Below are 17377 nucleotides of genomic sequence, written 5' to 3'. Positions count from 1 at the left end.
GGGCATTACGCTAAGTGAAATAAGGCAGACAGAGACAGACAAATACCATAAGATCTCACTTATACGTAGAATGTAAAACAAAAACAAAAACCAAGCTCACAGATACAGAGAACAGATCGGTGGTTGCCAGAGGCGGGGGATGGTGAAATGGGTGGAGGGAGTCAAAAGGTACAAACCTCCAGTTATAAAATAAGTCAGTCATAAGGATGTAATGTACAGCCTGGTGACTAAAGTTAATAATACCATATTGCATATTTGAAAATTGCTAAGAGAATAGATCTTAAAAGTCCTCATTACACACCAAAATTTTTAACTATGTGTGATGATGGATGTTAACTAGACTTATTGTAGCGATCATTTTACAATATATACAAATATTGAATCATTACGTTGTACACCTGAAACTACTACCATGTTATATGTCAATTATACCTCAATAAAATAAATTTTTTAAAAAAGTTTAATTGTACTAGTATTTTGGGAAATACCCATCAGCACCTCCAGAACATGCCAAGTGAAGGGAAAATGTAGAGCAACAGGAACTCTTATACACTGCTGGGAGGATTGTAAATTTGTAAAACCACTGTGGAAAACCCCCTGGTATAGCTAGTCAATTGATGCACATAACCTATGCAATTCCACTCCTAGGTGGTATCTTAGAATGGCATCTCTTAATAGGGGCAGCAGTGTCTTTGGCATTTCCGGAGATTAATCATCTCTAGTCACTGACCACTAAAGTCAGCAGCAGTCCCCCGTCCCTTCATCACTGTGACAAACAGAAACATCCCCACACACTTCTAAATTGGAGCAGGCGGCAGATACACAGTTCTGACTGAGGTCTACTGCCCTAGAGAGGGGTTTTCAACCTCCATATTCTAGCGACATTTTGAACTGAATAATTCTTCGTAGAGGGGAATTGTCCTCTGCCTTGCTGGATGTTTAACGGCATCCTTGGCCTCTACCCACTAAATGCCAGTAACACCTTGGCAAGTTGTGATAACCAAAGATGTCTCCAGACATTGCCAAATGTCCCCTGGGGGGTAAAATCATCCCCAGTTGAGAATCACTGTCCTAGAGAAACTTTTACACAGGTGCATCAAAAGATATGTACAAGAATGTTCACAGCAGTACTGTTTATAATAGCAAAAACCGGAAAAATTAAAATTTCCATCAACACTAGAATGGAAAAATAAGTTGATGTATATTCATATGATACAAGAGTATACATCAGTGAAATTGACCTACAGCTTCATGCAACAAGATGGATGAATCTTAGGGACATAATTTAGATAATCAAGGCAAGTCAAAGAAAGATACATATGATTCCTTTTCATAAAAAATTCAAAAACAAGTGACACAAAACAGTACCTTGTTTAGAGTTACAAAAAAGCATGCTAAAATTATTTAAAAAGGCAAGGGAACGGTACACACAAGATTCAGGATGGTGGCTACCTCTGTGGGGTAGGAAAGGGACAAACATGGAGGAGCATGCATGGATTTTAAAGGCAATGGTAATGTCTCATCTCCTAAACTGGGTGCTAAGTCTACCTGGATATTTGTTGTATTTTTTAATACACCCTACATAATATATATGTAGATATTATATCTATTCAATATTTAATAAAAACAAAAATTAAAAATAAATTAAAAATCCACCATCGTAGGCAGAATGATAAGATGGTTCCTCTGATACACATCCCCTGGTATCCACACTTTGGGTAATCTCTTCCCTTTGAGTGTGGGCAGAACCTATAACTTGTTTCTAACTAATGGAATATGGCAAAGGTGATGGATTTTAGGTCCCTAATGAATTGATTTTATACTAATCAAAAAGGAGATTATTCTGAGTGGATCTCTCCTAACAAGGTGAGCCCATTAAAAGAGGGTCTTGAAGGTAAGAGATTCTCTTGCTGGCCTTGAAGCTTCTACAAGATCTACAGCTGTGAGGAAATGAATTCCGCCTACAACTACATGAGTTTAGAAGAGGACCCTGAGCCTCCTTGAGCCTCAGACAAGACTGGTCCTGGCTGACACCTTGATTGCAACTTTGTGACAATATGAGCAGAGAACCCAGCTAAGCCATGCCTGGACTTCTGGCTCATGGAAACTGAAATAATAAATGAATGTTGTTCTAAGCCAATAAATTTGCAGTAACTTGGTACACAGCGCAGAAAACTAATACAAACACTTTTTACAACTTTTATTCCTAAGAAGCAAGATAACTCTATCATTAATCACCATGTTGGGAAATCAGACACCCAGTGTTGCCATAGGGTGCCCATTAGCACAGAAGTTTGAACTTCTCCTGCTTAGTTTGGTTGAAGCAGGTAAAAAGCATAATCCTCACAGCTGTACAATCTCAGGTTAGATCATTCATGTGTCAGGGAGTAAAAGGGCAGTCCATACTCATATCTTCTCATTTAAAAGAACAGAAAGCTACCGTTAAATCCACACTTGTCAATGAACGATTAAAAAAAAAAATCTTTAAAAAGCCCTGATAGTACATTAGAATCAGAAATGTGGGAAGTTCCAAACGACTGTAAGGATCATACTGCCTTCCCGTCTGTACTATTCTCAACTAGAGAATCATTTCCTGATTTTTTGTATTCTCAAAGCATTGCCTGGCACACAGCAAGTATTTACAGTCTGTTGAATAAGAGAACTCCATTTCGAAAAAAGATGATTTGAGGCCCAATAACCTGTCTTGGGTCACAATGTGTTAATGGCAGAGTGGAGACTAAAACAAGGGCCTTCTGTCTGTCAATCAAGTACTTTCTTCCTATGTCATAATTCAGTCTTTAATTACTGCCAAGACTCATTAAATACACATACCACACAAATCATTACAAGACTATTAAATATTCAACAGGATTTTTCATAATATCAGTTCTATCTGCCTCACTGTTTTGTGAGCCTGTCTGTTTCACAGTTCTCACCATTTATTGTACTGAATGATTAACAATTTTCTGCTCCACATAAACTAGAAAATGAAGTAATTCTACTGACCAGAACCAATAATTGTATCTTTTGATTTTCTGAGGCATTTATTAGCCTGATATAGGCAACAACAATCTTTTCCTAGAATAATCAAGAGGGAAGAATCACAGTAGTCAATGCTACCCTTTAAAATGGAGAGGAGCGATTCCTATATTTCTGTTTTAAAACAGCAGTCCATCAATCCTAGCCAAAAGAAAAAAATCATACTTCAAAAGATATGTACCCACAGTAGTCTGAATAGTCTGTCTCTTTTGTGACATCTGTTTATTCTCTGTTCTATTTTGAAGCATTTTTTTGGGGATGGCCCACCATTAAAAATATTTTAGATTATGTGATAAATGTATGTAAATAGGTACCAAAAGTTTTATGGCCCCATCTAAAAATATACAATTTTAAAAGTTTTGTGTGACAATACTTAAAAAATGTTTAATGTTGATTATATAAAGTCTTTACTTGTAAGGGGAAAAAGTCCTTGGATTAATGCAGAAAATGCCAATTTTAGGGAATAGGTTGTTACTTAGGAATATAATTAATTTCAAGGAAACATAAGAAATGTTAAAGGTCTGTCCTCTCTGCAACTCCTTTACTTTTTTGGCAGAAAAAAATGGAAACAGTTAGCTGGCTGACTGTTAATTTGGAATAGGAAGATATCACAGAGGGGTAAAAAGTGGGACAATAGCATCCTTGATAATTTCTTCTTTATCTACAAAGCAAGAACTGTAGTTTCTTAGTGAGTAGCTGCCAGGTATGAGATTGGGGCGGGGTGGTGGTTTACATTTGATGGTGGTATTGGAGTCTTACTAATAGGAGTCTAGAAAGGTAGGATCCTATCTCCCCTTATCCTTTCTGTATGGATTCAGCAATCCTCTTCACACGTGTTACCTGGTACTTGATCAAAACAAAATGATAAACTTTCATCGATCAATAAATGTTAAAAAGTGAGGAGGAGTGAAGGATTTACTTCTCTGTCCTATTTATTACTTTAATATTGCCATATATTTTTATCAGCAGATTTTTCAAGGTAGTTAAAATATGATAACTCAAAAAGACAAGGGAGACCATTCTCACACAAGTCATCATCACCAAAGGAGAATTCAGAGGACTTACTGTTAAGGAAGCAATCCCTTTGTGGTAGAATTTTAAAGACTCAGCAATGCAAGAAAGTGCTGAACTATAATTCTCCTCCTGCAACCCAGTGAGACACTGTTCTGCATGTGAGAACTCCTTCAAACTATTCAGCCAGAAGTAGAAATGTTCTGAGGCAACCTGAGTCAGCAAACTCTGATAAAGCTCTCTGGCCATGTCATGATTACCCTAAAAAAAAAAGAGGCACATGATGAAGTTCTTACACTTGAATTAGTTGACGTAGCAGCTAAAAGACAAACCCAAACCGTGGCTAAGTTTTAACAATCATTCCTCACATTACATAATCCTTTGAGACTTCAGAGAAAATATGCGGAGCTGCTTCTATGTAACACAATGCCTGAAAATCTTTACTACAACAGTTCCAAAGACAAAATAAATGGAATTAACTATAACCCAAGTCGAGAATTTTAGTTCAAAACATAGGAAGTATAAATACTTATTATATGTCATTCTGTATGAGCTGTTTAGTGGGGTAGAGGAGCTGCAGCAAGTTCCATCAAGTGATTACTAGGAGGAGAACTGCACCTGCCTCTGGAAATGACTGGGGAGGGACAGTTGTTGGGGGGAATGTAATGCCATTTAATGCCTGCGGGCCAGGGATGCTCCATGGCCTGCAGTGCTTGGATGCTTGGACAGTTGGGTGTAATGAAGAACTGTCCTGTCAACAGTGCTCTTCCTCCCATTTGAGAAACACTGTAAAATGAAAACATGTGCTTCAGTCACCTAGAATAATGCTTCTGAAACTTTGCTCTCTGGACTTATCCTCAAAGGATTTCCATACTATCCAAGTTCTATCGTCTCTTCTCAAACAAAATGAATAAAAACTGTTAGGCTTTCCATGTGGCTGAGAAGGGAACATTTCCCATTTACTGTGGTTATGAGAGCATAGGGCAAAATGAAAGTCGTGCTAACAACCTAGAGCCAGAAAGGGCTCATATTTTTGGAATTCCTGTGGAACTTCCCATAACAACATATATACCATGCTTATATGAGAAAAGTTAAAAATAAAAATAGGTCCTTTCATCATCTTTCAACCCCATAACTAAAAAGTACTTCCATCTTTATTTTCAGTTTTGATGAGGAGTAACAATCATACAATCTAAGGTTTGTAATCTGCCATTTTCACCAACCCAGTTCACACCGAAGGATAATACATACCATTCTGGATGCCTGTCTGGCAATTCGGTATACAGTCCACCCATTGGAGACACTTTCAAGTTGCTGCTTAATTACTGCCTTTACTTCAGCAGACAGTGCCTTCTGACTGGCCACAAAAATCACAGTGGCCAAACTCACCTAAGATTGAGCAAGAAGTAAGAAAATCAAGAAAACCATATAATTCTATCCAGTGTCATAGATAACTTTACCCAAAAGGGAGAAAAACTAATAAGAGCCCATCAAAAAAGAACAAAGTTTGTTTTCTTTTCACATTTATTAATTTTTCACTTTGAAGTCATTAATTTATTCCATTGCTGAGAGCATTGTTTATAATAGCAAATAATTAGAAACAATGTCCATAAATATGGATAAATAAATTATGATATAATCACACAATGAAATACTACACAGCAGTGAAATGGATAAAGTGGAGGTACACTTATCAATATAGATGATTCACAAAACATGCAAAATGCAAAAGATTACATGTAGTATGATAACATTTATATAACTAAAAATATGCAAAATAATACTGCATATTACTTAGGATATATACTAAGGCAGTAAATGTATATAACAACATGCATAGGAATGATAAACACCAAATTCAGGATAAGTAGTTATCTCTGGGAGAAGGAGTAAGATACTTTCAGGGAGGTACACGGGGAGATACAATGCAACGGTATTGGTAATATTTTTTTCCTAAGCTAGGCGATGGATGCCAAGAGTTTTCATTATATTATTCCTGACATTTTTTGAATATTATGTTTCATAATTTAAAATTGCCTTAAACTAGTACAAACAAAAAAGGGATAAAGAATATTAGTTGAAAATGCTGATTCAATAAAAAATAAACTCGCCTAACTGCTTCTTAGTATTCCAAAGCCAATACATACAAAGACCTACACATATTGTGATAACTGAATGATGTCATTCCCATGACCACTGCCACCTGATCATCAGGGCAACCTTTCCTGATAGCAAATGAGATGGTGGCAATGTTTTACATAATGCCCCTGGAGGATTAAATATAAAACAGGCTTGAGTAAGTAATTTCATTACGCTTTTTCCCAAGCCCTAAATTCAGATGATCACAAACAACACAGAGTGGCCAATTTAAGACTTATATCTAATTTATGCCTATTTAGAATGTAGCCTATTCTCAGCCCTGGAGAACTTTCAACTAAACAGTATTATATAACTTCCATGCCTTCTATTTCTTTCTAAACACGTTCATCTCCCAACCCTAGAACTATACCAAAACCTAAATTGGATCCTAAACAGCTAGAGGTCCTGGATTGGAAAAGAAGAATTTGGGCTAATTTGTGGTCACTGTTATCATTAGGTCTTTCACTTATATTTTTGGAAGTACAAAACAGGGTTTAGTTCATTATTTATTTGCTTCGTATAAGAAAGAAAAAAAATTCATTTTCATTTTGTTCTTTGTACTAAAACAAAAACATCAGATTGAAGACTTTGGCTACACTAAGTTGACTTGACAGGGCTTAGGAAGAAAGCAGTTTTAGATCTGAACTAAATAGGGCTTTCTAAATCAAAAGTGGAAATAGTAAAAAAGCTCATGGTTCCAATTCTATTTTGACTTCGAAACGCTCTTGGTCTTAGATAATTATTTTAACTTGTTTGTTTTGCTTTTTAAGTAAAGTCAAACAGTAATGTTGACTCCTTAAAGTAATTCCAACTAAACCAGATCCTATTCATCTACAGCAGATTCAAAAAGTGGCTCTTTACCAGAAGTTCTTGTTGCTTGTCTGTGGCTGATCGGCCGATCACCTTGTAGAGCTCCATGAGGTCACCAAGCATTCCATCACCCAGCACCGGCAGCTGCATGGCAATGGCAGCCAGGCAATGGCACATCAGGATCCGGGCAGCATCCTGAGCACTGTGCAATTGAGTCAACAAGGTCTCAACCACTGACTGGCTAAGATGGGGCCTACCCTTGGCCAACTTCACCATACAATTCAGAGCAATCTGCACAATGAATAGAAAATGGACCAGTTACAATTTAAAGGTATTAAGTGAAGTTTCAAAGAAAAGAACTTTGTACAAGTTATTAGGAAAGATTTTCTGTAGGCATAACATTTTTATTCATAAGAAACACATGACATATTGAATCCCATATTAGGATCTGCAAAGTGTACCATGTTCAAAACCAAAATAACGTCAGGAGTGTACATTAACCACTCATTTCAATCTAAGACTATTAAAATAAAAGACCTGAGGTGAAAATCAAAAGGAATAATGCTGAAGAGGCAAAATATATGCCAACTGAGTGTCACCATTACTGCACTTTCATTATTTTTCAAGAACTGCTTCTAAGGGGTAATTGTAAACTTACCTATGCCAGTATCTCCTAGGATGCTAATAAAAATAGATTCCTGCCCCTACCCATCCCAAACTTAATGGATTAACTTTTGTTTTTTTTTTTTTTTGGGTGTTTGGATTACTGAGAGTTTTCAGTTTAAAAAAGGTGCCCTAGGTGACTCTTAAGCACACTGAAGTGGGGAAGAGGCTTCTAATTTCCTCTCTTATTTCTCAACTCTAATCTAAAAACCAACTGGCTTTAGACTTTCTATTCAGGCCAGTTAATGGCATCACTAATATCCCAACCACCCAAAGTAGAACCCCAGAAGTCCTCTCACTTTTACATAGGCAACTGATAGCTAAATCTAGTCATTTCCACTTTTGTCAAGTCTCTAACATCTGCCTCTTTAGCTCCTTCCCATTCTCGCTACCACAAGACAAACCTCTCCCTACTAATTCTTTATTTCTTTAAAGGTTTTTTTTTTTTTTGTGAGGAAGATCAGCCCTGAGCTAACATCCATGCCAATCCTCCTCTTTTTGCTGAGGAAGACCGGCCCTGAGCTAACATCTATTGCTAATCCTCCTCCTCTTTTTTTTCCCCCTTTTTCTCCCAAAGTCCCAGTAGATAGTTGCATGTCACAGCTGCACATCCTTCTAGTTGCTGTATGTGGGACGCCGCCTCAGCATGGCTGGACAATCGGTGCGTCAGTGCGTGCCCGGGATCCGAACCCGGGCCGCCAGTAGTGCAGCGCAGCGCACGCACTTAACCACTAAGCCATGGGGCCGGCCCCTCTCTCCCTAATTCTAATCGCTTGAGAAGATGGGCCCATTGACCCATCCTTCACCTTATAACCATGTGGTTTTCAAGTGTTACAAAGACATAATGATGTCTTTAGGGTCTGACAGACCCAGAGTTAAAGTCAGCTTGCCTATTATTAGCCAGGTCTCTGAACAAGTTATTTTCTCTCTCTGAGTCTTAATTTCCTCATGAGAATACGAGAAGGACAAATTTCACTAGATAACGTTATTGTAAAGATTTAAAGAAATGTATATACAAGCCTTCAACGAAGTTTGACACATAATAGACACATTTAAATAACATTAATAATTACAACAAAGGTTAGAGAACACTCATTACTTCAAAATTTTAATATATCCTCACTACCTATAGAATCAAGCCAAGGCTCCTTAGCATGATATTTGATATCCTCCATGAATGGGCTGCAAACTACTTTTCCAATCTCATATGTCTTCCAGGCAAAATGGGCTACTCATCATTCTTCCAACATAACAGGTACATTTCTGCTTTCACGTCTTTTGTAACAGTGGTCCCTCAGGTTCAAATGATCTTTCCTCAATACAGTCACGCGTTGCTTAAGTACAGGGATATGTTCTGAGAAATGTATCATTAGGCGATTTTGTCATTGTGTGAACATCACAGAGTGTACTTACACAAACCAAGATGGTATGGCCTACTACACACCTGGGCTATATGGTACTAACCTTATGGGACCGCTGTTGTATATGAGGTCTGTCATTGACTGAAACGTCATTATGCAGTGCATGACTGTACTGAAATTCTATCCTATCTTTCAAGGCTCAGCTCATATGACATCTACTTGTTCAAGTCTTCCCTAATATCCTTAGTTGAAATTAATCGCTCCCAGCTCTGTCCTCTCATTAGAATTGCACTTTTGTTTGTACTACCAGAGAACTTACTGCATTCTGCTTGAGATTAGAGTTCCTTATATAATTGTCAGTATTCTCTGGATGGGAGCTCCTCTAACACAGGGACCTTTCTTGACCGTCTACGTATGTCCCTGTGCTGTGGGACCAGAGTTTTATTGACACCTACAATTGGTGGGAAAACGATTTGGTTTACTCTCTTTCTTTCTTTTTTAAACTTTTAAGTAAATGTATTATGGTTCCAAAGGGATTCTAGGGATGACTCACTTGCCAAACACACGTTGCCTACTTCCTTTCCCACTTCTTGATTATCTGCTTTTATTTTTTTTACTTTTACTTTCTTTGAGGAAGATTAGCTCTGAGCTAACATCCATTGCCAATCCTCCTCTTTCTTGCTTAGGAAGATTGGCCCTGGGCTATCATCCGTGCTCATCTTTCTCTACTTTATATGGGACACCGCCACAGCATGGCTTTGATAAGTGGTGCATAGGTCCACACCCGGGATCCGAACCTGTGAACCCCGGGCTGCTGAGGCGGAGTGCATGAACTTAACCGCTAGGCCACTGGGCTGGCCCCTCAGCTTTTATTTAATAGTACTAGTATCTTTATTATTTATTACTATGACCACATCATACCTTTTCTTAACATGCTAAAATAAGTCATGACTTCCTTCAAACCATACCTTACACAAGCTATAGTTCTCACATTCTCCAATGTCTACTTAACTTTTACTTCTATTAACACTATTTTTCTTAATTATTAATTTTATACTATCACAAACTATATTTCATGTTTCACTCCAATAAGAGTAGTCTCATTTCACATTTTAAAAGTCTTAAATATCTCTAAGATGACTTCTATAATTAAGTGAAAGTGGAAAATTTTACAGTAATTCTTCACTTGGCTTAAAAACTAAGGCTTCTATACCCAGGAAATTAATATACACTTATACATTTATGAGTTTGGCTGCAGTTATTTCATCAGATTTTTGTGACCTTATCAGTGTTACCTCAGATTATAAACTTCCCAAAGTGCAGGAGCTCTGCCTATTGAACTTTGCTTTATATTGTCTAGGACTATCATATGTATCTATTACAACTTAATAAACACTGTTAACTGATGGCAAAATAGGCCAAAGCTCAGAGTTTTACTCTGTTTATCTTTTGGAACAACAACAGTCAAAATGCTATTTTTGAAAGTAAAGATCAAGGCAAATGTTTGTTTAAGCAAGAGTTAACAAACTAATGCCCTTGGGCCAAATCCTGCCTGTTTTTTGTAAATAATGTTTTTTTGGAACACAGCCACACCACCACCCTTCCTTTTTTTCTACACATTGTCCATGGCTGCTTTTGTCCTTCAATGGTAGAACTGAGTAGCTGTGACAAAGAGTGCATAGCCTGCAAAACTTAAAATACTTACTATCTGACTCTTTACAGAGAGATTGCCAATTACTAGTTTAGGCAATGAAAAAAGACATTATATTAAAATAACTGATGTTTTCACCTTTAAAGTAGCTTGAGCACCTGGACTATCATCTTGACTACAAAGTACCAGAAGGGATTCCAGGCCAAAGACTGCATCTTGTTCCAGTGCCAAAAGGTCTAGAGGAAAAATACTAAGTTTGATAGTGGTCAAGTACAGAAGATTAAACAGACACACATACACACTTAGGAAAAAAAACATTAAGAGGTCTGAATATACGAAACACTTCAATGGGTAAAGCTAACCTTCCTGAAAAAGTACATGTGGCATTACTTCTGAAATGTAAAGTCTATCTTCAGACTTTTATATTTCCACTACTTTTTTGAAGAACATAAAAATATATACATTAACTTAAACTATAAAGCTTCTGCACAGCAAAGGAAACCATTAACAAAATGAAAAGGCAACTTACACATGAGAGAAGATATTTGCAAATCATATATCTGATAAGGGGTTAATATCCAAAATATATAAAGAATTCATACAACTCAATAGCGAAAAAACCAAACAATCTAATTAAAAACTGGGCAGAGGATCTGAATAGATATTTTTCCAAAGAAGAAACACAGATGGACAAAAGGTACAAGAAAAGATGCTGAATATCACTAAATCATCAGGGAAATGCAAATCAAAACCACAATGAAATATCACCTCACACCTGTTAGTATGGCTATTATCAAAAAGATAAGAAACAAGAAGTGTTGGCTAGGATCTGAAGAAAAGGGCACCCTCACGCACTGTTGGTGGTAATGTACATTGCTATAGCCACTATGGAAAACAGTATGGAGGTTCCTCAAAAATTAAAAATAGAACTACCATATGATCTAGCACTTCTACTTCTGAATATTTATCCAAAGAAAATGAAAACACTATCTCAAAAAGATATATGCACCCCATGTTCACTGCAGTATTATTTATAATAGCCAAGATCTGGAAACAACCGAAGTGTTCAATGATGAATGAATGGATAAAGACAATGTGATACATAAACACACACACACACACATATACAATGAAATATTATTCAGCCATTAAAAGAAGGAAATCTTGCCATTTGCAACAACATGGATGCACCTTGAGCCATTATGCTAAGTGAAGTAAGTCAGACAGAGGAAGACAAATACCGTATGATCTCACTTATATGTGGAATCTAAAATAAACAAACAAAAGCCAAGCTGATAGATACAAAGAATAAATTGGCGGTTGCCAGAGGTGGGAGGTGGGGGTTGGGAGAAAAGGGGGAAGGGGGTCAAAAGGTGCAAACTTCCAGTTATAAAATAAATACGTCCTAGGGATGTAATGAACAGCATGGTGACTATAGTTAATGATACTGTATTGTATATTTGAAAGTTGTTAAGAGAGTAGATCTTAAAAGTTCTCAACATAAGAAAAAAACATTTATAACTATATATAGTAATAGATGTTAGCAAGACTTACTGTGGTGATCATTTTGCAATATATAGAAATATAAAATAATTACATTGTACACCTGAAACTAATATTAAAATATATATATGACATATATATATTTATTAAATCAAGAGCTAAAGCCACAAAGGTACAAATAAAGCATAACTGAAACAGCGTCACCAGTTTAGCTAAGGAAAATACTAGGAAGAGCAAACCATGTAGTATGTGTTAATCTTCCTAATTAGATATAAATTATGCACGTCCATTTTCACCTAGGATGTAACCTTCTATCGAAAGTTGAACCACTTTCAGGAAGTAATGAAGACTACATATAATCTTATTAAAGTTTTAAATAGGACCATAAAGAACGAACTCCTTAGATGTCTCATGTAATAGCAGTACTACAGCATCTTTTCACTTCCTTAGGGCTAAAATTTCTCTAGAGGTTCTAGAAAGTTCTAAATATATTAGTTAATCATATTTAGGTTAATATGTGTCAGCTTTGAGAACATAAAGCAGTTTTCTATGTTACACAGTAGAAAACATTCATCACTATGACAAAAATAAAACAAGTTTAATTATTCAAATCAGAATTAACATACAACTTAAAGAAATGTCTCCTGAGTTAGTGTAGGGGCTTGGCAAACAGTGTTAAGTCTAGTGAAGGTCAGGGTGCTAGAAAAAAATAGGTACTAGGAACGAGCAGTGCTGAAGCCTAGTGGGGATAAGAGGGACTGGTGAGCTTATGATCCTTAAAGATCAAAATAAGCACAGAAACAGATGGAACATCCAAAATGCACTTCCTGGTTTTGAACACTAGTATGAACTTCTTTAAGTCTTTAGGTCAAAAGATGTTAGGAATACAATAAAATATATGCATTATTTTCTATGCATGTCCTTCTTAATTATGCAAGTCAGTTTAATGCTATAGATATCTAGAGATAAATTCTATGAAAACTTAATTCACATCACTCTGTTAATTCACTTGCCCCTAGGTAAAACTATTTGTTATTTAAGCCCCTTGGTAACTTAAGATATTTTTTCCTAAATTTTCCAAGTTGAACAAAGTGTCTTATACCACAGGGTAGAGTCATAAATAATTCCTATCCACAGCACCATACATGCAAACGTAGGCAGTGGGAGGAAATGGGCAATGCTCCCTAAAACCTTTCAATTCCACAATCTCAGTTCCAAGGTCCTCGTATATTTTCTTTTCTTTTTCAGAGGATTAAATAGTCTTGAGAAAACTTGCTCTAAGAACACTTCAGAAGGAGGTAACTAATAGAGAAAAGCACACAAGCTAAAAATAAGGGATTAAAAAACCAAACACACAAAGAATCCTGCCCAAGCTCCAATCCCAAAGTTTTTACATCATATCAGTCCTGGTCAAACTTACCTTTTTCTTGACAAGAGACGGTTATATTAGTTAGGACTCGCACTCCATGAGCTGCAATGCCCCTGTTATTATGGTAACAGCACTCTTGGGCTAATTTGACTAAATCAGAGGATCTGGGGGAAGAACCTACATTTCCTGAACAAGCAGAGAAAAGTAGTACAGATTTAATTCATTTATACAGTTCAGAAACAGTTCAGCTTATAGGTTCATTTCTCTCACTTTCAGAAGAAAATCTCTAACAACATACTTTAACAAAATTTTCTACCTCTATCTCATTGTCAACATACATCATCATGTCTCTGTCTCCTGTCAAGGTACACAGAATAGGTATGTGCTAATAGGTTTGTAACGGTCAAGATCTAAAATCAATATAGGGCATTCCCACAAAAATATTAATAAAAACTGACTAGTTTTTAAAGCCAAAACAACTATAGATTGTATCTTGGGAGTTCAAATGGATTCTCATTAAATTGGATGTCATTACAGGCTTCTTGTCAGATAAAACCTCACCTTCAAGAGAGGAAAGAAAAGAGAAACAAAAATTTTAAGTTTGCTTTTCCCACCTCAATTGCTGACATATAGTGATATCTCAAAAGGTTTATACAAGAATTCGTGATTTTAGAGCTGGAAAGGATTTTGGGATCATCTAATTCAACACCCTATTTTTACAGAAGAAACTGAAGCCCAAAGATTTTAAGCATCTTGCCATCAAGGTCATAAAACTTGTTAGTTGTGCACTACCCTTGTGCTTTATACCTTAAGTTCTAAGCTATAGATGGCAGCAACTTTTTAAATTCACACTTGAAATTCTGTAACGTAAGGTTTATGTTGTGAATGTTTTTATTTATAGTAGAGCAGCTCTCAGTTATAAGTGAGTGAACTTTAAGAAGAATCAGGAGATGAAAGCTTATTCAACTTCTTGGCAGTCTCTCATTTCTGTCTTCCTTTCTTCTGCTTATTTTTCCATGATTCCTATCAACTTCAACCTTGTCTCTCATACCAAGGGTGATTATATTTTTTGAGGTTGAAGGGGACACTATTACTAATTACATCAGGCATAAACCAAGACTATCTCAGACACTGTGGGACATATGGTCACCTTACTGATTTCCAGTTTAACGTAATAGCACTAGCTTAGGCAAAGCATCAGTGTTTTTAAAATAGGCAAAGCATTAGAAAGATGAAACTACATGTCCATTTTTTCAAAACTATGGAAACTATATTTCCTCCATGCTTTTTCTTGTCCATGTGATATGGACAATGCAGACTCATCAATAAATCTACAAACATGTTTTGCAACTTGCATTTTTCCTATCAAGACTCACCATGGAAATCTTGGGAAAAAACCCAGAAAAATCCAAAGCAAAAAACAAAAATCATCCCAAATCCCACAAATCAGCATGACCTTATTGTTACCTTTCTGGAAAATTTATTTTAAATCTTTTTTCCCCTTATGTACAGCAATATAACTTAAAAATTCATACATAATCAGGATAAGTAGATACTGGCTAATATTCTATCTTTAAAATATATTTTTGAGCTTTTTTCTATGTTAACTTTTTCAGGGATAAAATTATTATTTTCAATTTAATTTTTATTTATTTAGAAATTACTTACTAAGGTAAATTCACATAGTTCAAAAGGTTTAACAAAAAGAAAAAGGTAAAAGTTAGTGAGTGAAAGTCTTCCTCACCCATCCAATGTTTTCAGTTTCTTGTGTATCATTCCAGAGAGTCTACAGATTTTTAAGCATACATGTTCCTTTCTTTCTTTTTCCTTTTTTGTACAGTTTTGCATCTTGCTTTATTTCTCTTTAAACACTACATCATAGGGCCGGCCCTGTGGCTTAGCAGTTAAGTGCGCGCGCTCAGCTGCTGGCGGCCCGGGTTCGGATCCCGGGCGTGCACTGACGCACTGCTTCTCCCGCCATGCTGAGGCCACGTCCCACATACAGCAACTAGAAGGATGTGCAGCTATGGCATACAACTATCTACAGGGGCTTTGGGGGGAAATAAATAAATAAAATTAAAAAATAAAATAAAATAAACACTACATCATGAAGATTATTCCATGCCATATATTTTGTTAAATAAATTACACTGATTTCTATTGCAGTTATGTATCATAATTTCTTTAATGATGGACCTTTTTATGCTAATCCATCCCCTACTGATGGACAATATTTTGCTATTGCGTACAATGATGCTATGAATAACCCTGTATATATGTCATTTCTCAAATGTGTAAATATACTAGCAGGATAAATTCCTAGAAGTGGAATTTCTGGGTCATTTATAATTTTGATGAGTATTTCTCAATCACCCATGCAGAGGTTTAATAATTTACATTCCCACCAGCAATGAATGAGCGTACCTGTTTACCCAGACCCTTGCCAACACAGCATATTACCAATCTGATGGAATGGTAAAGTATTTCAGTGTTGTTTTAATTTGCATTTTTCTTAGGTATGTGTGATACTGAACATATTACATGCTTAAGATCCATTTGCTAGCAATAATGTAGACACACTAAATTTAAGTTTGTTTTACAAACTATTTATCCTGGTTATATAGAAAAACATCTAATCAATGAAAATATACTTAAACATTTACTAATATCTATGGAAATAATCTAACTTTGGAAAATCCCTGACTTTCATGTCTTGCGAACATCACCTAGTCTGGTTATTTAAGCCTTTTGCTTAATTCCATAAACAAAGTGCCATTTTAAAAAATTCAATAAAAGGACAAATAAAATATCTAGCTTGAGAAGTGCTTGCCTATTATGACCCGACACAACTTACAAATGTCTTTGGAACTAAAAAATAAAGAAAAAGAAAGTCCTCTTGCATCTAGGTCAGTTTAGTATAAAAAAGAATCCCGAGTCAGGACCCTTGGGTTCAGGCCTAGGCTCAGGCACTTCATCAGTATGTGACTTTGGATATATCACTGAAACTTTGTGAGCCTCTGTTTCAATACTTATCAACTCCGTTGCATGTGCTCACTTGAAAGACTACTTATACAGAAGCAATGAGATGTCGTATGGGAAGGCTCTTATAAATTTTAAGATACAATTAATAATTTGTCTACTGCAGCTCTTTCTAAGTGTGATGTCAGTCAAGAATATTAACTACAAGCTAAGAAACTGAAACAGGCTGCTTTGTGCAGAAAAAGAATTTACTGAAAGCATAATGGGTGTATAGTAGATTGTTGATAAAAAAGGTTGCAATAATCTCTCCCATCCCTTGTAGGCATGCCCCTTTGCAGTGTAATTTTGCAATTCCTCACATTAAGAGATGCTTATTTCTCTACCTTTATGGGCTTGGCCATGTGACTTGCTTTGGCCAATGAGACATTAAAAAACATGTGCAAGCAAAAGGCTGAGAAGTCTTGTGTGTTGGTGGCTTGTCCTCTTTTGGCTGCAGCTAGACTCCTGAGAACATGATGTAAACAAGCCCAGGCTAGGCTGCCAAGAGCCACATGGAGGAGAACTATGGTGCCTCAGCTGAAAGTCTTTCAATCTCTAGCTGATGAATGAGGCCACCTTAGACCATCCAGTCTGGTCAAAGCTCCAAGAGACTGCAGTCATGTGAGTGAGCCCAGGTGAGACCAGCAGAACTGCCTAGCTGAGGCCATCAAAACTGCTGAAATGCAGAATCAGAGCAAATAAGATGGTCATAGTTTTAAGCCACAAGTTTGGATATGATTTATTATGTAGCAATAGATAACTGATATAGAAGTTCCTCATAGAATTATTGGAAAGGTTGGAAAACTAAGCTCA

The 17377-nt window shown here is 36.4% G+C and overlaps 1 protein-coding gene across 1 annotated transcript in view; it reads right to left on the bottom strand.

Moving 5' to 3' along the window:
- The window catches only part of INTS7 (integrator complex subunit 7), a 91613-nt gene that overhangs the window by 25955 nt on the left and 48281 nt on the right, over positions 1-17377 (bottom strand). Inside the window, exons 9-13 of the mRNA XM_004424887.3 lie at positions 13598-13732; positions 10813-10910; positions 7051-7290; positions 5302-5439; positions 4105-4311 (exon numbers count right to left, since the gene is read on the bottom strand). Coding sequence (XP_004424944.1) covers positions 4105-4311; positions 5302-5439; positions 7051-7290; positions 10813-10910; positions 13598-13732 — 818 coding nt within the window. The remainder of the gene's footprint in view (positions 1-4104; positions 4312-5301; positions 5440-7050; positions 7291-10812; positions 10911-13597; positions 13733-17377) is intronic.

This window comes from Ceratotherium simum, chromosome 2 (genome assembly GCF_057802395.1).
Source record: "Ceratotherium simum simum isolate JZ-2026a chromosome 2, ASM5780239v1, whole genome shotgun sequence".
Taxonomy (NCBI): domain Eukaryota; kingdom Metazoa; phylum Chordata; class Mammalia; order Perissodactyla; family Rhinocerotidae; genus Ceratotherium; species Ceratotherium simum.
This window is presented reverse-complemented; position numbering and strand designations above follow the sequence as displayed.